This window comes from Ruditapes philippinarum, unplaced genomic scaffold, assembly GCF_026571515.1.
Source record: "Ruditapes philippinarum isolate M1 unplaced genomic scaffold, ASM2657151v2 ctg2749_1_1_1_1, whole genome shotgun sequence".
Taxonomy (NCBI): domain Eukaryota; kingdom Metazoa; phylum Mollusca; class Bivalvia; order Venerida; family Veneridae; genus Ruditapes; species Ruditapes philippinarum.
Window position 1 is genome coordinate 5,882 of NW_026861915.1, and position 26,056 is coordinate 31,937.

The following is a 26,056-nucleotide window of genomic DNA, read 5'->3' on the forward strand; positions in this document are numbered from 1 at the left end:
TTACAGTGCCTGTATTTTTCACATAAAGTTATTAAAACGTCTGAAATCCCACCAGTAGCTTAACCTATGAGAGCCGGACAAGATTTTTCTATTTATAGCTCTGACGGCCATTTTGTGCAGCGAAGCAGAATGTGCTGGTATTGTGCATAACTAGGGATGGTACTGAACTGATCACTCCTGTAAAGTTTGGTTGAAATCCCACTAGTAGTTTGACCTGTGAAGGCAGGACAAGATTTTCTATCTTAAGATCTGGCTGCCATTTTGTGCATTATTCCTGTAATTTAGTGATGTTGATCATTATTCCTGTAAAGTTGGTCGATTCTAACTCAAGCACTCAAAGAACAAATAACAACATAATGAAACAGTTTTTTGCACCTTCCCATAAGGTTTAATGACTCTATGTCAAATCCTTTTTGAGTTACATGCGACACAAGTTGAAAATTGCAAAAAATTTTCTAAGTCAAGGGCAATAACTCTAAAAATACTAAAAAAATCCAGACGAAAATACCCCAGGTGCCACAACTGCATATGCTGATCAATATTCCTGTAAAGTTTTCATGACTCTATGTCCAAAATCCTTTTTGAGTTACATGCGACACAAGTTGAAAATTGCAAAATTTTACTAAGTCAAGGGCAATAACTCTAAAATACTACATAAATCCAGACAAAAATACCCAGTGCACAAACTACACATGCTGATCAACATTCCTGTAAGTTTCATGACTCTAGGTCAAATTCTTTTTGAGTTACATGCGACACAAGTTGAAAATTGCAAAATTTTACTAAGTCAAGGGCAATGACTCTAAAAATACTAAAAATATCCAGAAGAAAATACCCAGGTGCACAACTACACATACTGATTAACATTCCTGTAAAGTTTTATGACTCTAGGTCAAATACTTTTTGAGTTACATGCGACACAAATTGAAAATTGCAAAATTTTACTAAGTCAAGGGCAATAACTCTAAAAATACTAAAAATATCCAGACGAAAATAAAAGGTGCACAACTACACATACTGATCAACATTTCTGTAAGGTTTCATGACTAGGTCAAATACTTTTTGAGTTACATGCGACACAAGTTGAAAATTGCAAAATTTTACTAAGTCAAGGGCATGGTAAAAGGGACAAGTTGCTATTAATTATTGAGTATTATTAAGTATGCTAGCTCAGGTGAGCTAAAAATTTATGACCAATCGTAAAGTTTCAGACAGCAAAATCAACATGACTTCTTTTTCATCTTTGAAAAAGTCAAGCTTGTAATGAGCAATAAAAGTTCAGTATGTTTGCAGGCAGCTTAAGTTCTCTTTAAAAGTTCTAAATATCAGGTATATAATATAGGTGAACAAATTATTTTACTTTTTTGTAAATTAAACACCAGATTGAATATTGTATGAGGACAAAGCTAAATCAATATTGTTTGAATTGTTTTTTTACAAACATATCAACATAACCAAAGGACACATTTAAAATGTCAGTCAGCATAACAAAATCCTGTCACAAAAGCATCTTCCAGATGGAATTAATAAACTTCATGAGTCTTATAAGCACCTGTTCATAATTCATTAAGTGTTTTTGTATGAAACATCTCTGGGTCTATATGGAATGTTTTTATTTTTCAAACTTCTGATGATTCCTGGTGGTAACCGGCCTGTCACAGACAGTGCATAGCATCCTTTCACAAATCGCTCTGAAATAAATTATAATAAAGCATTAACACGGGGAGGAACTTTACACGAAGGATGGAGTTCTTTATGATAGACTTGGTTCAGAGTTCTTGTGATAACTGTTCACGGAGTTTGTAGGAAAACATCTGTTATACTACAAAAACACTCGTCAAAAATGGTTATTTTCATCTTACCAAAATGAGTTTTAGGTGCTAAATTAAACTTTAATGATTAAGCTTGTCTTACATCTTGTACGTGCCGTGATTTAGCCCAAGGAACACACTTGCAATAACAGAAGTTATTATAAGAACTCTGTGACATTTCAGAGTTATCACAAGAACTCCGGGACATTTGAAAAATCGGCTATAAATCTGTTAGCCGGTGCTTTATGTTTGCAATTTTGCATTATAATTAGGTAATTATGTATGGAAAGGATGAAGACCAGAAATAAACAGGTCAATACTTCCCTTGCAGAAAATATATATGGTATTTAAAAAAGTCCCAGTATTTCCCGTTATGATCTAGAAAATTCCACGAATGTTAAAACCAGTCTTGGCTATTTCTAGTATGGCCTAGGAAAATACCAGTTACTGAAACTAGGCTATTTTTTCTGATAATTTTTTTTTTTTTAAACATATTTATACTCATCATTTTTTTCTAAGTTTTTTACTAGGAACTTTGTAATTTTTTTTCTGAGGATTTTTCTCAAGACTTAAAATTTTGCCAAAATTCCTAGTCTTAGGAGATACTTAGAATTTATCCTGTAGAAAAAAATCCTTAACATCTGTGCTAAAATTCCTTTGAATCTTACATAAATTCCTAAAGACTAGGAATTCTCTTGTGAAAGTAAACAAGTAGATAAGAAGGAAGACAATTAAAAAGGAAAATAAAAATGTTTCTTTCTTTTTTTTTAAATAAAACAAACATAGGGCCTACTGATCTAGATCTATTTAATAATATTTTTCTAGGATTACTATTATTATTTAGATTCTAATGAAATTTTAAAATCATTGACCTTAAATGGTCAACCTGCATTATGACAATTTTTATCATTGGCCATTTAATTAATAGATATTCATAATAGGAATATATAATCCAAAAAGAAAAACAAAAATGTAAACAGGCACTTCCAAGTAAATCAAAGACGTATTATTATAACCTTAAAAAAATCAATATTGACATTCGAAGTAGGTAATTTTTATCAGTTGTGTAGAGCTAGTTTTTAGCGCTGTCAAAATTGCATCCACTGATGTCATGCTTCAGTGCACAGACTGTGTGTATAAAAACAATTTTTATAACATTATACTTGCCTGGGACATTTTATATGGAGTGTGATTGAACATAATGTAGATCAATTAGGGTGATTAAGTGATTTATTGCATAGTTGAAAATCCAAAGTGGCAAAATGGACTTTTGTGCAGAATTTTTTCACGTGTCATATTTGTGCATTTCCAAATTTTTCACCTAGTCAAACCCCGAATCCCCGCGTCAATCGAGAGTCCTGAATTTAAGTAGGCTGACAGATATTAACCGATGATAACTTAGTCTACTTAACCAAGCGAAAACCTTAAAGATTATACTCGATAAAAATATCCGTATTTTACGCTAACCAAAAGCCGAGCATAATTTCATGACTATTGGATACGTGTACTGACTGTATACTGATATGTAGCAAACACACAATTGTTTGGAAACATACGTAGCTTTGTATGAAATTCCAAGCGCCTGTTGGCCTTAAAAGAAAAAATTTTTTTGAAATAAAATTCAACGATTAATTGAAAAATTACAAGTCATTGTAGGCGGCAAAAAAAAAACAGAACTCACGAAAATTTTGCGCGAATCAAGCACAGTTAGACGTTAGTACACATGTTTATTACGTGAACACAGGGTTTTATTGTGGGCTGGCAATATTCAAAGACGGCAGACACTTCGCTCATATCAAAGAAAAGTGAACTGATATTCGTCTCCCCAAAAAAACCTTACCGAGAAGGTGTAAATTCCTCAAAGCAAATTTCAAAAGGGAAGACCTTCAAAACTGCAATCGGTGAAATTTCACTGTGAGTATTATCATTAAAAGCACTGATTTTTTCCCCCAAACAGAGCCGGCGTGTTTATGGGAACCCCTAGAAAAAAGAAAAGCGAGAGATTATTTTAATTTACCCATTTTTCACTTCTAAAGCATTATTTTGTAACAATTTGCCGACTGTAACAATAGAAAAAATAATTGTTTTCCAGCTTATTCCTATTAAAGTTAAGATACTAAACCTTAAGGAAAAAAAATGCGTAAACGGACATTCTTTCACATATTTTCGCGACCTGTTTTTATTTATTTCTTTTTGAAACAGGAAAAATATAATAAAAATAAAAAACAAGGCATCGTTGAAGATGGTTGTGCTTCCCTGCAGGAAAATTTATTTGCTTATGCCCTCCAAAAGTTTAAAAAATTGTTTTGAAAAAAATGCATTGTTAGCGCAAGTTTTTTTTACCCCCCAGACCAGTTGTATTAGAATAAAAAAAAGTTTTTCATAAAGAAACAATATTTTTATATCCACCATTAATTTATGTAGATCTAGTTATATATTAGAATATGCAATAAACAAGATCAACAAGAAAAGATGATGTCAATAAGCCTACATCATGTCTGTATTTTAAAATAACACATTACTGACCTGTATTTTTAAATCACAATAAGATACCTCCAAAAATTTATTTGAAACAGAAATCCATGTTTTCTGTTTGTTTTGATTTGTATGTGGTGTTGTGATTTAATCTCTAGATTTGTGGCATGTATAGGGAATTATTGGACCACTAAAAAGTTGTCAAGGCCACCAAAATTGATATCGGTCAGTGGTCCAGCCCCAGGTGACAGCCTAGCTAAAATGGTTTTTGTCTTTTGACACTGCCCTAAGCCTATACTAGAGAATCTGAATACTGGTCCATTTAAAATAAATCCCACATATGATTTGCAAAGAACAAAAATAGCACAAAAATGACCGTCATACTTTTAAAGCACTAACCTGAAATACAATTGCCTTAATCTCGGCATTGAAATTTAAGATTTTTGAAATACTTGTCCGAATTTCCAGGTTTTTAATTTTATTCTACATATGATTTAACTTAATTTCTCGTTAAAAATTTTACACGGTCATTGGGCCCACCGGGGGCCAAAGTGCTAAATTCATGCACTTTGTAAACTGTTATTGTATTAGGGGGCAGGACGGTAGTGGGTTTGAACAAGATACTTTTGGTGGCCTCCACTTTAGTGGCGGGCATTTTAGATTACTTGTCCGTCTGTTCTCTTTTGGTCGGATTGTAACCAAAAAAGTTTTGACCTTTAGAGCATGGAAAACTTTAACAGGAATGTTGATCAGCTGTTGTAGTTAGTTGCCACCTGGTATTTTTGTCTGAATTTATATAAGTATTTTTAGGAGTTATTGCCCTTGACCTTAGTAAAATTTTGCAATTTTCAAACTTGTGTCCGCATGGTAACTCAAAATGGGTTTGACATTAGAGTCATGAAACTTTGCAGGAATGTTGATCAGGCATGTGAAGTTGTGCACTGGATATTTCGTGTGGATTTATTATTTTTAGAGTTATTAACCTTGACTTAGAAAATTTTTGCAATTTTTAATTGTCGCATGTAAATCAAAAAAAGGATTTGAACCTAAGTTCAATTAAGCCTTACAGGAAAAGGTCGGTCAGCATTATGTAGTTGTGCACCTGGGTTCCGGCTTGTGGATTTATCCGTATTTGTAGAGTTATTTCCCTTGAACTTTGTAAAAACCGGTTTCATTTATGTTTGTGTTATTTGTTCCTTTTGAGTTGTTGAGTGAGAATCAACCAACTTACAGAAATAATGATCAACATCACTAAATTACAGGAATAACAATGATAATAAATAATAATAAAAAAAATACACAGTATAATTTTCATAAGTTGACCTTTTTTGGTGAACTTCAAAAATTACATATGTGAAATAAATGAGCATAAAAACCGCCCTGGATTTTCACTTATCAAATTTCAAAAATATGTACATGACCAGTTTATAAACTTCAATAACTTTGTATATAACCAAAAAGCTACAAATCTGAGGGCCCAGAACAGACTGTGTCATAACACTTCCTTCAATGAAGGCCATTAAAAAAAAAAAATCAATAACATACAAACCCACTTACTGAAAAAATATGTGAGATTTTGTAAATATTTAAGACACAGGAAACCATTTTGTCAAGTTTGCAAATGATTTTACTCCGCTTGAACCAAGTGTGCATCCACTTCAAACGTCCTGCAAGTGATTTGTATTTATTTCGTATTCAAATATCTTGGTATATTTCCAAATATGTAGAGAAATGTATTTGTTTGATTCAGATAAAAATTGGGTACACAAGGCCACAAAGGGGGGAGTTCAACTAACTTGGGAATGATGGTTCAAAGCTGAGAAGAGTGAGAGCTTAAATCTATAAAACGGGTCAAAAACTTTTGATATAAGAACTGTCATAAATTCTTCAGTAATTGAAAGAGGGGGCAAGTTGGGTACAAAATGCCATGGAGCTAAATATACATGGAGAAGAAACTGTGATGTCACACAGTTAAATTCAGTATGTGTTCAGAATTGTGGCAGAATTGTGTCTTATAAGTTATTATATGTTGCGGAATTTCAGAGATTTGAGCATCCCAGACTTCCCGAAATTACGTCGGTCCGACGGACATGTCCGATAAATTTTGACAGGTCTGAAAAATTTTTTTTTCCCGGATGGTCCGACCCCGGCTTTTTCCAAAACCCGGGATGTATACAAAAGGGTTGTGCAAAAAGGTCCCCAAACCCTTTGGGAAAAACCCGAAAACCCTTCAAAGAGTGCGCAGAACGGGCAATAAAAGATGAAAAAAATTTAAGCCCAGAGCCCAAATTTAAATGAAAAATTTAAAGCAAACCAGTTTCTTTGGTTTTATGACGGGGAGGAATAAAAAGCGCTGTAGGGAATGGCCGGTTTAGGCGAAAAAATAAAAAACAAAAAGTGTCTTAGAAATACAAACACAAGTTTTTCTTTGATTTTGATCAATTTTATTTGGTCTGACAGATTTTGTTTCGGTCCGACAGATTTTCATGGTTTGTCAGACCGAATGTCTGACAGTTTTTTTCAACTTTCGGGAAGTCTGGCATCCTGGGTAAAAATAGCCAAAACACCGTCATATTGAATTCCCGGAGGAAGATGAAACATTTTTTTGCTTAAATAAGAAGCAATAGTTATTTATTGTAAAAGGTACTATACACACTTTTCTATACAAATATTTCTAACTGATGAAAATCTATGTCGGGGTATGTAAACAATAATTCATGGATATCGTCCAAGTTTTAAACGAGAGTGCGAAAATTGGAGACTATCGAGACGAAAACCCAATTATCACCGAAGCCTGCAAAGGATTGTGGGTCTGAATCTGACTATTATCTATTTTTAGAGCTTCCTATCTGTTGTGTGTATATATATATATATATATCTGTGAAAATGCAAAGAAGTCGTTGGATTACCAAAAGATCAACATTTCATTTGATTACCAGAGATCATCAAATTCAGTTGATTACTGAGATTCTCCGTATGAAAGATTTGATGACAAGAAAAATATAAACCGGCAAAAATTGGATCTTACAGCAAGGATTTACTCATTCAGAAGACAGCAATAGAAAATGTAGGAGTTGCATGTAATACTGGAGGTTTCTTGCGTCATGTTTTGTACTGTTTCAGTGACATTTCTTAGACTGTTTAAGTGATGTCCCTCATTCAATCAGTTAAGAAAATGATGAAAGCAAATTAAAATCTAGGAGTGACCTAGTCAAGTATTATAATGTTTTAACTTTTAGTGCTAAATTCAAAGAGGTGTCACATGTTACACTATTTTAAAAAAGGAATCTTAAGTCAAGTGTTATTGCCAAAGCTCATTGCATTCCCAGTAACTACAATGATATATCTAAAGAAGTGTGTCTAAAACAATACAAAACAATTAAACTGTAAGGAAAATACTTTGTTTCATATGCAATCATGCTTTTTATTAAATTTTCATAGTTTTGCTTATGACTGATGTTGAACTGCTTGTCATTTAACTGGATTTAAAAGTGCACATTTAGTTCACATCAGTACAATGGCTTATGTGAAGTAATGTGATTGCCCTGTGTGTCCAATGGCATCTTGTATTGTCAGCAATTTCTTGTAATGATATCTTCTACAAAACTGATTATTTGATTTTAATCGTAATGATCCTTTGGTGGCCCTAGTAACAGTAATTCAGCTGTGGTCCAGTCATACCCAGTTTCTGGAATTTTCCAGTACAATGCAATCCTAGGCTATTCCAGCCATTCCTTAGATCATCGGAAAATACCAGGAACGTCTGGGAATATCCAAAGTTCTTTGAAATGCCAAAGGAATTACTAGAAAAAATGTTCCAAATACCGTGGGCAGGTCATTCTCAGTCATTCCTAAGATTATAAAAAATACCAGGAGTTACTGGTATTTATCATAGGTCTTTGAAATGCCTTGAAATTGCCTGGGATGGACTAGAAAAATGTTCCCCCCAAATACCGTGGCAGGTCATTCTCAGTAATTAGGATATCCAGTACAAGTCAATCTAAGCATTCCTGGATTCACATTTTTTTTCTAGTTATTACCAGTTAGTTTTCGGTCGTTCCAATTACCGCCAGCCAGTAACTGGAAATTCCTCAGATTTCCTTGCATTTCCTAGGAATTATCCCTGTAAATATTCCTTGGGATTTCCCAGTAAAATCCTGGTAAATTACCAGTAATTTCTGCAAGGGTTCGTGAATGGCAAATAATTTGGAAATTTTTACTCAAAACTACCAGATTTGAAGCAAGAGGCGATGAAAATTAGCCTGTGAATTAGTTTTTGACACAAATACAAAAGATGTAAGACAAGCTTAATCATTAAAGTTTAATTTAGCACCTAAAAACTCATTTTGGAAAGATGAAAATAACCATTTTTGACGAGTGTTTTTGTAGTATATACAGATGTTTTCCGACGAAACTCCGTGACAGTTTATCACAAGAACTCTGAACAAGTTATCATAAGAACTCCATCCTTCGTGTAACACTTCCTCCCCCGTGATTAATATAATAAGCTATTTAAATTAATAAATTATTCCATAAAGTGTCATTATTAAGTATTCAAAAACAAATGTTTTTCATTGAAAAGTGACATTTAAACAAGAACGACTGTTTGTTAAACACAAATTCCCCCGGCTCAGATTCTTAACCCATTGCTTCATGAGCATTTTGTGAAAAATGGCTGTTTTCATTGAAAAGTCTCCCGTTACAAGTTCAAATTGCTATAATACTATAAAAACTGCTTCAACACTAATCAAACTTGGCACAAATGTTGACTGGACCATTGCCCTTGCAACAACATGCTCAGGCTTAAATTTTCTGTTACCATGGCAACGAGGGGACATCTCAAAATTGCAAAAATTCACTATTTTGCGTTGGTTTTTTCCATCAAAATTGATTTCAAAGTGCTGCAACTTCTCAATGGATTGAGATAGAGTCAAATGCTTTTCAGCGTTGGTTACAAGTTACCTTATGATCAATCTGGGGTCATTTACAGCCTCTCACAAGTCCAAAATTTTCTTGGCAATGAGGGGGTATCCCCCCTTCAAACCCCCCAAGCAGAAGGGGGCACGTCCCCCTTCTGGCAACCCCCTGATGTATCTTTTGGATGGCGGCCACGCCGAAAAAGAGGTCAATTTTTAACAACATTTCTCAAACAAAAACAAGTGTTTGGGGCCTAATTAAGGCATTTTTTCATCATTTGAGACAACAAAAAGGGGGGGGGGGTGAAAAAGGCGTTAAAAGGCGTGTATATGAAGTAATGGGTTAATAAGGGGATTCTAAGCTGTAAGTCTTGTACCTACAGACAAGAAAATTTTTAAGTTTTATATATACAGGAAAACCTATGACCCCCGGGGTGGGGCCAATTTTGACACTAGGGACAAAATTTGAACACCTTTGGTAGAGGACCTAAAGATGATATCATATACCAAATATCAAAGGGCTGGGCCTTGTACTTTCAGACAAGAGATTTTTTAAGTTTGCATTTTTAAAACTCCTTTTCTGGCCCCATGACCTACTTATGCAACAGACCGTAACGATTTGAACAAATTTGGCAAGGGACCACCCGAGGATCATTCCTGTAAAGTTTGGTTACTGTGCAGTCATTGGTTTCAGAGGAGATGTTGTTTAAAGAAATTGTTGACGACGAATGAAGGTGGGGAATCAAAATAGCTCACCATGAGCATGCTGTGTCGGCCAACGTACAGCCAATGTAAATCTGCTTTTTACTTGCAATTTTTTCCCCCGAATATTTGTATTCATGAAAAAAAATGTTAGCAGTGCCTGTTTACTGATGTTTTAATGACAGAATAATTACTTGGTTGTGATTACAAAGAGTAATGCAGGGCTGTCAGTAGGATTAGACCAACAACTACAAGATGATGTACGTTACTTATATATGTATGGGCAATATCTCCCTTCTACGGTAAAAGCTGTTGTCCAAAAAGTACCCCCAGAATCTAGCTTAGGATGTTGAAATATATCAGGAGGATCTGAATCGAATGAACCAATTACTTTTTGACCACAGTTTTCACAAGAGCACAAAGGCAGGGCAATATACGAGGTGTGTTCAAAAAATTATGTTGACTTTTGCTTTCATTTTTTACTTTATTCATAAAGACAACCTACACATTCAATTTTGACTTAAACAATATCTTATTTTATTCATCAGGATATATGTGTATTTACAATAAAGAAATGTAGTTACAATTTGTATTAACTGTATTTTCCCTGATTTGTTTGATAATAAAAACTAGGAGGTGTTCAGAGGATTTAAAGCAGACAATAATTGTCAGTTGATAAAATATTTTTCTTTACTGTTAATAATCATATTTATCATAAAATTTAATATGAACTAGAAATGTGTCCATAGGACACGGGTGCCCCCACTGCCACTGTTCTGTCAATCTTATGACTCTAGGTCAAATAGTTTTTGAAAACTAAAAATCTTTTACTAAGTCAAGGGAAACAAGAAGCGCCGCAATGCGACGAAAACCAGGTTTTCAACGACCAAATTTTGATGTGAAAGCAATCAATAGGTCAATGTGCACTGAAGTTATTGAGTAGAAGCTGAAAATTCTATTGTAAGCAAATGACCTTAAACTTGCTCCCAGATATCTAAGTGGCAATCCAAAGCTGCCACTCAGCAAGTTTGGTGTCAAAAGGTCAAAGCAAACTCAAGTTATAACATGAAAACTAAATACATTAACCTTGATCACAGACACCTGGGTAGCAATCCCAAGCTGCCTCTTGATATAAGCTACCCATTCATCAAGTTTGGTGTCAATAGGCCAAAGCAAACTCAAGTTATTGAGCAGAAACTGAATTGCTATTTTTAGTAACAGTGACTTTGACATTGATCACAGACACCTGGATAGCAATCCCAAGCTGCCTCTTAATAAAAGCTATCCATATACCAAGTTTGGTGTCAATAGGCCAAAGCAAAATCAAGTTATTGAGCGGAAACTGAATTGCTATTTTTAGTAACAGTGACCTTGACCTTGGTCACAGACACCTGGGTAGCAATCCCAAGCTGCCTCTTGATATAAGCTATCCATACACCAAGTTTGGTGTCAATAGGCCAAAGCAAAATCAAGTTATTGAGCAGAAACTGAATTTCTATTTTTAGTAACAGTGACCTTGACATTGATCACAGACACCTGGGTAGCAATCCCAAGCTGCCTCTTGATATAAGCTACCTACACACCAAGTTTGGTGTCAATAGGCCAAAGCAAACTTAAGTTATTGAGCGGAAACCAAAAGTTGACGCCCGCCCGCCGACTTTGGCTTTACAATAACCTGGTTTTCGTTGAAAACCTGGTTAATAATTACTGAGGCTCTGAATTAATATTGTTAGCAATGAATGATGCCATTAACTTAAATTGGTATCATAACATTCATATCTGCACTTAAAATAGTGCAAATGTTAATAAGTTTTTTCCATATATATGTGCTGTGACCTTTTTTTTTTACCTCAGATGACTCATATTCAAACCTGAACTGGAAATCATTCAAACAAACTTTCTGACCAATGTCCAGGATAGCTGGGCTAAATATGTAACCTCTAGAGTGATAACTAAGTTTTTCCATTTTTGGTCTGTACCAATGATGACCATGATGTTCAAAATCATCAAAACAAACTTTCTGACAAATTTTCAGTATATTTGGGATGAAAATATATTACCTCTAGAATGTAAACAATATTATTCCATAATTTGGTTTGTTTGACCTAGTTTTTGACCCCAGATAACTCATTCAAAAATGACCAAGAAACCATCTAAACAACTTTTCTGACTATAAACAACCTGACTAATTTCCCTGTTTCCAGGATATTTGGACCTAAACAGTATCATCTACAGTGTTAGCAAAGTTCTTCAATATTTGGGCTATGTAACCTAGTTTTTGGCCAAAGATGATCTATACAGTGTAACTTCCGAATTCCTGAACTTCTAAAATCTGTATAAACTTCTGAAATCCGGACATTTTTCTGGGTCCCAAAATCTCTCTGTCTGTTTTCTTTGTAATAAATACCTCTGAATTACGGAACTAGTAAATTCTGAATGATTTTCTGGTAAAAACTTGGGTTATATCTATTCAAATTTACTTAAAAAATCCAGAAATTGAACAAGGTCATAGTGGAGGAATATTAAAAATGACATTGTAAAACCATTAAAATGTCAGTATCTTCCAATTAGCAGAAACTATTTATCTTCACACCTATAAGAATTACAACCTGTCAAACACTTGATTAAAGTGTGAAAATTACGAAATTGCGAAGTATTATTTGATAAAAAACAAAACTTGCAGGTTAATAGAGAATGTAGGACAAAACCCCACACGTCAAAACCCCACACCTCAAAATTTTACAGGGTGGACAAAACACAACACATGAATGTTATAGAGTGGACATTTTGTGCAGCAAAGGATGTTACTGATCAATGACTCCTGGGGCAGGCCCAATTTTGACCCTAAACTTGGTAAACATCCACTAGAAAATGTTTCATGCCAAATACCTAAGCTCTAGCTCTAACAGGTTTTTACAAGATCAAAGTTCTTTATGGAAGTTAATTTTTTGAACAACTTTGGTAGAGCTTCATGCAAGGAACATCCCTGCAAACATTCAACAAATTTGGCCGAGTAGTTAAGGAGGAGAAGTTGTTTAAAGAAATTGTTGACGCACGGACGGACGGATGCACGGACCATCACAAAAGCCAATGTCCTCAGGTGAGCTAAAAATCAATGAACCGAAAAATGTTGATGATACACAACTAGACATGGCATTGATCATTCCTTCAAAGTTTTGATGAAATTGCACTAGTAATTTCTGACAAACTTCTGTGTAGCTGGCAACACTTTTTAATTCAGCGCCATAACTTGGCCAAAAATCATTCAACCAGAAAACCCAAGTAATATGCATAAGTACTTGACCAATCAATTCTGTAAAGTTCCTTTGAAATTCAATAAGTGGTATTAGAGGAGTAGTCCGGACAAACTTTAAAAATAACAAGAAATGTCAAGGACACATAATATGCCCCCCTTTCTAGCCCTTGACTCACATTATTTGTAATTTTGTTATAGAAACTTGCCATGGAAATGTTCACTTATGGACAAAAAGAAAAATAATGATCTACTAGTTATAACCAATCAATATGTGAAATATAAAGACCTTGACCTTTGAACTTGTGACCCCATTATGTCTAATAAATATGTGAAATATTAAGACTTTGTCATAAAAAGTTTTCAAGGTCATAAGCAGAAACCATTTTTTCATTTAAGGCCCCTTAGACCTTGACCTTTGAGCCAGTGATCCCAAAATCAAGGGGTCATCTTCTACATATAGCTATTCAGTATGTGAAATATGAAGACTTTGTGATTAATTTTTTTAAGATAATCAGCAGGAACCATGTGGTCTACCAACGGACAGACCTACCGACTGACCTACCAACATTAGCAAAACAATATACCCCTTCTTCTTTAAAGGGGGGCATAAAAATAATTAAAGAGCCATATATCCGACATTAAATATTGAACCATAAAAAGCTGATGATATGCACAATTAAACTTGGTACTGACCATTCCTGTAAAGTTTGGATGAAACTGCAAAAGCAGTTTCTGAGAAGTATTCCGTACAAGTTTTTGTGTAGCATGCAGCACACAAAAAACACTTTTTTTATTCAAGGGCCATAACTCGATCAAAAATCATTCAATCATAAAACCTGTTCAACATGTGCAAGTACTTGAACTACAGATCAATCCTGTGAAGTTTCATTGAAATTGCTTCAATGCTTTAAGAGGAGTTGTCCGGACAAACTTTAAAATAACAAGAGCCACCGCCGGACGCCCGAGGCAACGCTGGACTTTTTACTTTTTCTAAAAGCAAACAAAGAAACGTTTGAACAAATCTTAACATGTCCTTTTTATAATTTTAATAATGTCTCTTCACAATAGTTTTGTCAAAGTATGAATCCTTTCCATATATATCCGCATGTGTATTACAGAAGAAAACAAGAGCTGTCACCCAAGTGACGAATGCCCTCGAAAAGGTTTCTTAAGCATGCAGGTATTATGAAAAGAAAAGAGAATGAAAGTAACTTATTGCTGAATATTGTTCCTTGTATTATTGTACCTGTAATCTCTAATTGTGATAGCATGAACCTTCAAAATATAAGTGTGACCTTGACCTTTGAAGAAGGGACATGGTTCCAGGACATGACAAAATGTTGTTATGAGATAGACATTTGTGCCAAATTATTTCAAAATCCCTCAATGCATGACAAAGTTACAGTCTGGACATGATTGTTATGTAAGTGAGGACACACGGACAGATGGACATGAGCCTTAAACACATTGTCTTGATGTGGTAGACATTTGTGAAATTTTAAAATCCTTTCATGCATAACAAAGTTACAGACTCCGAACATGTGTATCTTCAAACTCTTCTCGAGAGAATGAGTACCTTCAAACTATAAGTGTGACCTTGACCTTGAGGTAGGGACATGTGTCTTTGTCGCGACATGTTGTCTTTATGTGGTAGACATTTGTGCCAAGTTATATTATAATCTCTCAATGAATGACAATGTTACAGTCCAGACAAGAATGAAGTGGGACAGACAGATGGTGCGATTATATTATGCCTCTCTTTGGGGGGCATAAAAATATATATATACAAATGCGTATATACATAAATGCATATATATTTATAACAAGAGGGCCATGATGGCCCTGAAGTCGCTCACCTGTATATAGGCTCCCCCCCCCCCCCCGGAGCGGGGCCAGTTTTAACTAAGGCTCCCACGTTTACAATTTTTTGTAAACGTTTACACGACTGCTAAGAACCGAAACGATACCGTTTAAACGGTGGTACCTCTATGTACTATACACACCATGTATTTGACTCGCCAAATGATGTCTTTCTTTCTATTTTTAATACATGTACAAATAAAGAATGTGCAGGGCTCATCACGATTGAGTCAGCACACATTTTTTGCATTGTATCCCCATTTTTTACCAAAGATGTATTATGTCACGAGCAATTTTGCACGGTAATGCTGTGTGGAGGGTTGTAAACACCCATTTTCCGTTTGTTTACTTTGGAATAAACCACTAGAATTGATAAAATCCATGATTACAGGCAATGATTAAGAAATTTTGTAAGACAATATGGTCATTTCGATTAAACGGTAAACAATATCGTAAACGTTTATGAATGAAAATCGAAACGAATCCGTTTAAACGTGTAATCGTGGGGGCCTTAGTTTCAACTCCAGGGCTTTTATTTGAACAAACTTGGTAGACACTCATTAGAAGATGTTTCATGCTAAACATCTAAGCTCTAGCTCACTGGGGTTTTTAAAAGAAGATTTTTTAAGTTTTTTCTTTACACATATATTTAAAAAAAATTCAGAGAAGTTGATTTTTTTAGGTTTAACAATATACATATAAGGAAAAATCTATGACCCCCTGGGGCGGGGCCAATTATACTCGGAACAAAATTTGAACAACTTTGATATTGGACCTATAGATGATACCATATACCAAATATCTAAGCTCTAAGCCATTTACTTTCAGACCAGAAGATTTTTCAAGTTTTCACTATATGTATATAATGAAAATCAATGACCCCTAGGGGCAGGGCCAATTTTGACCCCAGGGCCAGTATTTGAACAATCTTGGTAGCGGTCTACCACACAATGTTTCAAGCCAAATATCTAACCTGTAGCCTTTGCCAATTCAGAGAAGTAGATTTTTTTATGTTTTACTATGTACATATAAGTAAAAACCTATGACCCCCCAGGGCGGGGCCAAGTTTGAAACTAGGGACAAAATTTGATCAACTTTGGTATTGGACCTTCAGATAATACAATATACCAAATATCAAAGCTCTAGGCCATTTACTTTCAGACCAGAAGATTTTTCAAGTTTTCACTATATGTATATAATGAAAATCAATGACCCCCCGGGGCAGGGCCAATTTTGACCCTAGGGCCATTATTTGAACAATCTTGGTAGAGGTCAACTTTACATTGTTTCATGCCAAATATCTAACCTGTAGCCTTTACAAATTCAGAGCAGTAGATTTTTTTTAGGTTTTACAATATACATATAAGGAAAAACCTATGACCCCCCAGGGCGGGGCCGATTTTAATTCTAGGAACAAAATTTGAACAACTTTGGTTTTGGACCTACAGATGATACCATATACCAAAAATCAAAGCTCTAGGCCATTTACTTTCAGACCAGAAGATTTTTGAAGTTTTCACTATATGTATATAATGAAAATCAATGACCCCCGAGGGCGGGGCCAATTTTGACCCGAGGGCCATTATTTGAACAATCTTGATAGAGGTCTACTACACAATGTTTCATGCCAAATACCTAATCTGTAGCCTTTGCCAAATCAGAGAAGAAGATTTTTTTTAGATTTTACTATATACATATAAGGAAAAACCTATGACCCCCCGGGGCGGGGCCAATTTTGACACTAGGGACAAAATTTGAACAACTTTGGTAGAGGACCCATAGATGATACCATATATCAAAAATCAAAGCTCTGGCCCATGTACTTTCAGACAAGAAAATTTTTTAATTTTGTGTTTTTTGAAATCCTTTTCTGGCCCTATGACCTACATATGCAACAGACCGGAACCATTTGAACAACTTTGAAAGGGGACCACCCAAGGATCATTTCTGTAAAGTTTAGTTGATGTGCAGTCATTGGTTTCAGAGGAGAAGTTGTTAATGTTCAAAAGTTGACGATGCACGACGACGGACGACAGACACAGGGCCATCACAATAGCTCACCATGAGCATTGCTCAGGTGAGCTAAAAATATAAGATATATACGCATTTATATATATAGCGGGGCTAATTTTGAAACTAAAGGAAAGATTTGAACAACTTTGGTAGAGGACCTATAGATGATGCATATCAAATCTCTAAGCCTTTTACCTTCAGACAAGAAGATTTTTTTAAAGTTTTTACTATGTGTACATTGTCTACATTGTGAATATCAATGATCCAATTTTGACCCTAGGGCTATAATTTGAACAATTTTGGTAGAGGTCCACCAGACAATGCTTTACTCAAAATATCTATGCTCTAGGCCTTGTGGGTCTTTAGAAGATTTTTTAAATTTATTCTTATAATTCCTTTTTGTTGCCATGGATTCCTGCACAGAATCAAATTCTTTGAATGCCCTTCCCCAAGGGATTAATCCTGCCAAGTTTGGTAGAAATTGGACAAGAGGTTTTTTCACAAGAAGATTTTAAGTTCATTACATGTATATATAATCTATGAGTGTATGAGAACAATTTCCTACCAATTCTTTGCCATTTTGCCACCCAGCTATCTTCTGGACCCATCATGGCAACCATTCTGAAACAAGACATATTCAAAAGCAAGATAGAATTATCATCATTTTGCTTAGTACTTCCATTATTCATACATTCAATGGTGACAAGCACTTTTCTGCAAATTTCCCATTTGAAGCACTTTTGTTGTACACTTGCTACAAATGCTTAGAGTATAAAGCTTAAATATTCATGTACCTGCTGCAAAAATATATTATAAACAAGAAGCATCTCACAACAAGAGGGCCATCATGCCCTTATATCGCTCATCTGATATTAAGGCACTTAATGGAATAATTAATATTTTTAACTATAAATGATCAACAGATATATAGAGGATATTTGTTTAGTTCAGTGTAAGATCGGAATATATTTCACCGAGTGAGCACCAAAAGGTATATTTCACGAGTGGCGCAGCCACGAGTGAAATATGAACTTTTGGTGTTCACAAGGTGAAATATATTTCGATCTTACACTAAACTAAACAAATTTTCTTTTTATTATATGCAAATAAACATTTTAAAAAGACATTAAATCTAATACTGAATGAAAAGCGCGCCAAATAATTATACAACGTGACGTCATTTACGATGTCACGTCATTAAGTTGGTACCCAGTACTGTGCACGCTGGTATTTCACTGAAACAACGTAAGGGGCTTAAATTCAAAACAGTGAATTTATCAAAGTGGTAATTTCACTGTTTCAAACAGTGAAATTAACAGTTTTCTATCACTGATATATTTCTATAAACCACCGAAAAGCATGTAATAAAATGTTTTAATCGTAAACTGATATAACGTTTGTATCAGCATCTGAAGTAGTGCAAAATTAATGTCAACAAAGTTTAGACATATTTGAGCTGTGTCACCTATTTGTTACCCAAGATGACCCATGTTCAAAGTTGAACTAGAAATCATCTAAACAACCTCTCTGACAAATTTTCAGGATAATTGGGCTAAAAATATTGTCTGTTAGATTCCCACAACTTGGGTTGTGTGATCTACTTTTAGACCCCAGTTTGTTTTGTTTGGTTTTACCAACACAATTTAGGTATAATTATGGCGCCAAAACAGATGTAAAGATGATTTTGGTTTACCTCGGGTGTTACACCAGGTGTCAAAACAACCTCACCAGCTGGAGCTTAGAGATGTTTAGGCTACAGTAATTAGGGTTGTGTGATCTCAGTTTTGAACCCCAGATGACTCATATTTGTATTTGAACCTGACCTAGAAATCATCTAAACAACATTTCTGACGTCTTTCAATGATATTTGGATTGAAGCAGATGTAGCTACCAGATTATTAACACATTTTTTTAAATATTTGGGCTATCTGTGTATTGTACCTAGTTTTTGACCCAAGATGTTCAGACTTGAGCTAGAAATCACTGTCGGGCACGTGCAACGCAGTCAATGCGAAAGTCAAAAAAAATTCCAGCCACAAGGACTGGGATCCTTAGATTTATTTCCGGCCCTGATGATTTTTTCCCGGCCCGAACTCTAAAAGGTATTTTTTTGTAAGGGTGGGGGAGGGATATTGCCATAATTATAAACAAAATTATTTATCAGACTCAACTATAAGGTTCTATGAAAAAAATATACAGAAACATAATAAAGCATAATTTACAAGAAAACCATACATCTTTCAAAGGTTTAATTTTGAAGATTGGAGAAAAAATATGTTTTGGTAAGGAAATTATCCAAGACAAGATGATGGCTTACATTACTTAGCAAAAACTGGTTGTATCTTGCTGTGATTTTGGTTATCTGGGTCTGTGAATACAAGCAAAATGAAAAAAAAGATTGATCTTGGAAGTTTTGCATATTTTAGAAGCCCAAAAAATGTTTCAAACTGGTTGAAATTTTATTCAGACATGAGGACTGACTATCGAAATTTATCTCGGCCCTCCTGACTTTTAGTTGGCGAGGTCCGAGGACCGACAGACTTTCGCACAGACTGCAACGGTGCAGATTTTCCGTGATACGGTGCTTCCATCCAATATGGAGGAAGGTAAACAACAAGAAGGTATGTGTCATTTTATTTCTATGTATTTAGACAAATCCGTTTTATATTGTAAAAGAGGAATATTTGCATGTAACATAAAAATAAAATCACTATAAGATCAATAAGTTCACAATGTATGTTACATTTGATATATATGATTTTTTACAAAAAACAACATAAACTAGAACTATCACTAAATGTGATTATTACCCACACAAGACTGCTTCAGAAATGAGGATGTTACTAGTAACAGAATACCTTGTAAAAGAATTGGAATATAGAGTTATGGTTGTGGGCAATTAAAGAAAGTTGTGGTTTTTGTATGTTGCATTTCCTTTCAATGTGGTTGGCCATTGATGAAGTTTTATTGAATTACTCTGTAATAAGTCCAGAAAGACAAGGAAAAGGAACAAAGGGCAATAACTCTATAAATACTGAATATGGAGTTATAGTTCTTGTGCACTGCACTTCCTCTTATTGTGCTTGACCATTGTATGAAGTTGTTTTGAATTCCAACCAGTACATTTTAAGTTATGCTCCGGACAAGGAAAAGTATCAAAGGGCAGTAACTCTGTATTTTGTCAAAATGGAGTTATGGCTCTTGTGCACTGCACTTCCTTTAAATCCATGTTACAGTTATAGGCCTTGACGAGAGTCCTATTATGCCCTCAAAGAAGAGTACAAGTAAAATAGTTTCCTGCGGGAAACATTTTTAATGATATAAAGATATTTCATTTAACTATTTTCAACATTGTTTGGGGAAAAATAAATAAACGTTTGTATCAGGAATATAGTTGAAAATAATCGATCAATAGAAGAAGGTCTATGGAGACTGGTGACTGTTAAGACCGGAGACTGGAGAGAATGTCGAACATACAACAATTACGATATTTCTTTTTAAGAAAATGATTAAATACCATTGTATGAATAATTCCGTGCAAAAATAAAGATAACACACAAGTTTACACAAAAAAATATCTCTATTTATTATGGCAGATGCCACTACGAATGTTTTAATTGTGTAGATTTTCACTATAAACAATTTATTGTTTGTAAAATTTGAGATAGATATTAAAGAAACATTGATAATATTTTTTTTCAAACACATCATGCAAGATTTTCTACCTTGAACGGTAAAATAATTATAGAAAATTGGAAATATCACGTAATAGTTTTATGTTCTTAATCAGATGTAATTCGAGGTAAATCCGTAACGTACCAGCAAACGGTATTTAGCTAGGTTTTCGAAAAGGTCAATTAACCAATCATGTACGGTTAATAGATCACATGCTCCTCCATATACCGAAAACAGGTCACGTGCTCCTCCATGCATCAAAATGAAACGCGTACCAATACGGAGCCCGCAGGGAATAAAATTTCAACTTGTTTCAAAGCCAGATGTCAATAGAATATGAAAATATCTGAGGTGATATGCAAACTTAAATGTAAATTCTAAGTGGAAAAAGGGGCATTATTCTGTCAAATGCTTGATACAGTTAACTCCTCCTGTCTACAGGTTGGGGTCATGATTGTGAACAAGTGTGCAAAGTTTCAAAGCCATATGTCAATGGACTTTGAAAATATTTGAGGTATTACAAAAACTTTAACGTAAATTCTTTTGAGGTATTACAAAAACTTTAACGTAAATTCTAAGTCGAAAAAGGGGCATAATTCTGTCAAAATGCTTGATACAGTTATCTCCTCCTGTCTACAGGTTGGGGTCATGATGGTGAACAAGTGTGCAAAGTTTCAAAGCCATATGTCAATGGACTTTGAAAATATTTGAGGTATTACAAAAACTTTAACATAAGTGGTTACACCTACGCCGACGCTGCGAGTGAGATTCCGATGCCGACGCTCGGGTGACTACAATAGCTCTTCTTATTCTTATCGAATAGTCGAGTTAAAAAGGCATTCCAATATAAGTTGTTACCCTTCAGACAACAAGATTTTCGAAGTATTTACTACATGTACATAATGACAAGACATGCCCATGGGCTGAATGTCGAGCCTCCTTATCTTAATTCAAACCTGAACTTATAAGCTTCAGATCAAGGAGAAAGATGTACACAAAGGTGAGAAGTGCGCAACACATCCTCATTATACCCAAGGCAAAATCTTGACAATGCATCATCTTAGGTGACCTTGACCTCTTTCCTGGTTCATGTGCATGACAGGAAGTCTCATCCTTAAAAGCTCAATTCATGTTTTTTGAAAATTCCCCCATGCACAAAGAGTTATGGCATGGACAAGTTTGGACGCACACACTAACACTGAACAGTCATTTCAACAACTATGTCAAGCTCAACGCAAGCGGGCGTGTCAAAAGATCTCTGACCACTAAGCATAATACTGCAAAGCATAAGCAAGACACAATGCTGACAACCAAATTTTGATATTTTTATTTAACCTAAAAGTTAACTTTTTGTGACCTTGACCTTCATTTTGCTCGAGACAACTCAACATGGTATTGGAAAAGATTTGTGCTAAGTTAAATTAAAATCCATCCATGTTAATATCGAAGTTATACTAGAAAATAAATGTTTTATTTTGTTTTTTGACCTTTGACACCTAAGTGTGACCTTGACCTTTACCACAGACACCTGAATTTTTCACTTGACACTCCCCTTTCACTTTGGAGAACATTTGTACCGATTTATATTAAAATCCCTCTTTGTATGTGGAAGTTATTCTCCAGACACCGATTTTGCACGGACTCCCAAATTTGACCTTGACCTAGTTTTGTGTGCGACACACCATCCCATCATGGTGAACATTTGTACCAAATTATTTTGTTATCCTTCAAAGAATGAGCAGGACAAAGTGGCAACAAATTATTTGACCTCTTGTGACCTTGACCTTCACTTTAGAAACAACATGGAGAACATTTTTGTTATATTAAACACCATCCATGTATGTAGAATGTTTTATTTTGTTATTTGACTTTGACCCCTAAGAGTGACCTTGACCTTTACCACAGACACCTGATTTTTTCACTCGACACTTCCCCTCACTATAGAGAACATTTGTACCAAGTTATATTAAAATCCCTCCATGCATGTGGAAGTTACTCTTTGGACACACGTTTTGCGCTGACCCCCAAGTGTGACCTTGACCTATGACTGGTAGACCTTGGTTTTGTATGTGATACCCCCCCCCCCCCCCCATCATGGTGAACATTTTTACCAAATTTTTTTGTAATCCTATAAAGAATGAGCAAGATATAGACCACACAAATCCAGACCACGGACATCAGACACACAGACGCCGGACAAAATATGATCATAAAAGCTCACCTTGAGTATAAAAAACTTTCAAAACTCTGGAAGTACTATTTTCAACTTAAAGATCCTGTATGTTTTGTGATTGATAATTGTTACTGTATGTATACCACACTTGCAAAAAATGATCTATGTATATAATTATGCAAATAAAACAATTTTCAAACATCAAAGAATATGTAAAATGTGTACTGCAAATATTTGTGCACATTATATTTAATCAATAAATTACATGCATTCATTTCTTATTGGAAAATTCGACTTAGAATTTATTGAAAATAAATTTCTAATTACCTCCCTTTATTTACATGAAATGTTAAATTGGGTAATATCTTTATAAATAATGCTTATTTGAACTTACAATATTGACAAATCTTAATTTGAGCATCATATTTATGAAATAAAACCATGAAAAAATTGTGTTTCAGGATCTTTAAATATCCTGGAAATTGGCCAGAAAGGTTGTTCAGATGATTTCTAGCTCAAGTTTGAATATGGGTCATTTGGGGTCAAAAACTAGGTCAATATTGATAAACACTCTGGAGGTAACATTTTAAGCCGAAATATGTCAAAAGGGTTAATGCGATAATTTCTAGCTCAAGTTCGAATATGGGTTAAAATTGCAAGTATCCAGTCAAGATTAGACAGTTGCACAAAACGTAATTCTGGCATTTCAGCAAGAGAAATGAGCTGCGTCACGACAAAACCAACATAATGGGTTTGCAACCAGCATGGATCCAGACCAGCCTGCGCATCCGCTGTTCCATGCTGTTCGCTTACAAACCCTATAACAAGTAGAGAAACTGATAGCGAACAGCATGGATCCTGATCAGACTGTGCGGATGTGCTGGCTGGTCTGGATCCATGCTGGTTGCAAACCCATTATGTTGGTTTTGTCGTGACGCGGCTCAAATGAGCTCAGGGTTTACCTGATATCCCCACATTAAGCTTTCAATGGAGTGATTTTGTTTTGGCATCAACACAATGGGGGATACTTCAAATTTGTAGTATACTAGGGTAGAGACATTAAGCTAGAATTTACATTCTAACACTCCACGTGATTTTGTCACTATAGACAAAGAAGGAACTAGAAATGTGTCCATAGGACACGGGTGCCCCCACTGTGCCACTGTTCTGTCAATCTTATGACTCTAGGTCAAATATTTTTTGAAAACTAAAAATCTTTTACAAAGTAAAGGGCAAGAACTTTACAAATACTGAATAAATCCACAAGCAAACCCCAAGTTGAAAATTGCAAATTTATACTACTGTAAGTCAAGGACAAGAACTCTAACAAAACTGAAAAAAATCCACACATGTATGCATCCCAGGTAATAGCTTCACAGTGATGTGAATCATTATTCCTGTAATTTAGTGATGTTGATCATTATTCCTGTAAAGTTGGTTGATTCTAATTCAAGCACTCAAGCACTCAAGGAACAAATAACAACATAATGAAACAGTTTTTACTAAGTCAAGGGATATAACTCTACAAATACTGGATAAATCCACAAAGGAAACCCCAAGTGCAAAACTAAATATGCTGAGCAACCTTCCCATAAGGTTTAATAACTCTATGTCAAATCCTTTTTGAGTTACATGCGACACAAGTTGAAAATTGCAAACATTTTCTAAGTCAAGGGCAATAACTCCAAAAATACTAAATACATCCAGACGAAAATACCCAGGTGCACAACTACACATGCTGATCAATATTCCTGTAAAGTTTCATGACTCTATGTCAAATCCTTTTTGAGTTACATGCGACACAAGTTGAAAATTGCAAAATTTTACTAAGTCAAGGGCAATAACTCTTAAAATACTAAAAATATCCAGACGAAAATACCCAGGTGCACAACTACACATACTGATCAACATTCCTGTAAAGTTTCATGACTCTAGGTCAAATACTTTTTGAGTTACGTGCGACACAAAAGAGAACGGACGGAAGGATGGACAGACATACCAAAATTTTATGTTTATGAGGCAAATAAGCTCATAAACACCACCTGGACCAACGTTAAATAGCTCTTAATTTGAACTTTATGAGTTTTTGTTCTTTATTTAACTACAGAATTAAGCTCATAATAATCAAATGTTTGCTCGGACGGACGGATGTACAGACGGACGGACAAGGGTAAATCTAAATGCTCGCCACTAAAGTGGGGGCACAAAAAACCAGTGTTAAACTACCAATAAACACTGGTAAGGGACTACCTGCTTATGCGGCTGTTATGTTTTCACCCTCGATTATATAGTTTACGCAACAATAAAAAGCATTTTTATTCATATTTTCAGTTCTAATGTTTTCTTTTCATACAAAACCGAAATAATATCTGACATACACTAACGCCACATAATTGATCCATATCAGTTAATAAATATTGTTTGACAAAACAGCGCCAACCCGTAAGCAGCGTAATGACGTCATCTTAAGTAAACAACTCACTCATAAACAAGCTGACGTTATTTCATACGTACAAGAATGATAAATGGGGCACTGATGTAAACACAATACGACGTAAGTTATTATTGTTGAAAACTTGATAAAATAACGTTTTTTCTTATTATTTCTTTTGTTTAATAATTTCTATATCTTCGCAACAGTAGGGTGCGAAAATCGAACAGCGTTATACGAAAATCAGCACCGGATGTTATTTCCGTTTGAAAAAAAATAACATTAGTGATCTTCCTTATTTTATCATGTTAGAATTGAAATAACATCGGCCTGAGAGGTGTATATCGGCTATTTAACACCGGTTTCGTCGTTTTGATGCGAAAAAAATAACCACTTAGGCCTATGGCCTTCGTTGTCAACTCCTATGCATCAAAACTCCAAACTGGTGTTAAATAGCCGATATACACTTCTCAGGCCAATGTTATTTCTTAAATCTATCAACACAGGAAGACGGACAAAACCCCGCATGTCAAAACCTCACACCAGTGGACAAAATCCCACACATAAATTTTATAGAGTGTATATACATAACCTGATACATTTTATTACTAATCTGTATAGACCTTTGATTGACAATAACATAAGTGACGTTTTTCACACTTTGAATAATTAATGATAATTTAGTTAAATGAACATCTACCCTTTGATTTTGATATAACAGTTAGTAATATTTGTATAGTCTTT

General features: G+C 34.9%; 1 protein-coding gene across 2 annotated transcripts in view; it reads right to left on the bottom strand.

The window, feature by feature from the left end:
* Positions 1-1,282: 1,282 nt before the first annotated feature.
* The window catches only part of LOC132717360 (transcription elongation factor SPT4-like), a 117,731-nt gene continuing 92,957 nt past the window's right edge, over positions 1,283-26,056 (bottom strand). For both annotated transcript variants that reach the window (XM_060700810.1, XM_060700809.1), the window contains 2 exons: positions 17,599-17,654; positions 1,283-1,691 (listed from right to left, as the gene is read on the bottom strand). In XM_060700810.1, coding sequence (XP_060556793.1) covers positions 1,567-1,691; positions 17,599-17,654 — 181 coding nt within the window. In that variant the 3' untranslated portion in view covers positions 1,283-1,566. The remainder of the gene's footprint in view (positions 1,692-17,598; positions 17,655-26,056) is intronic.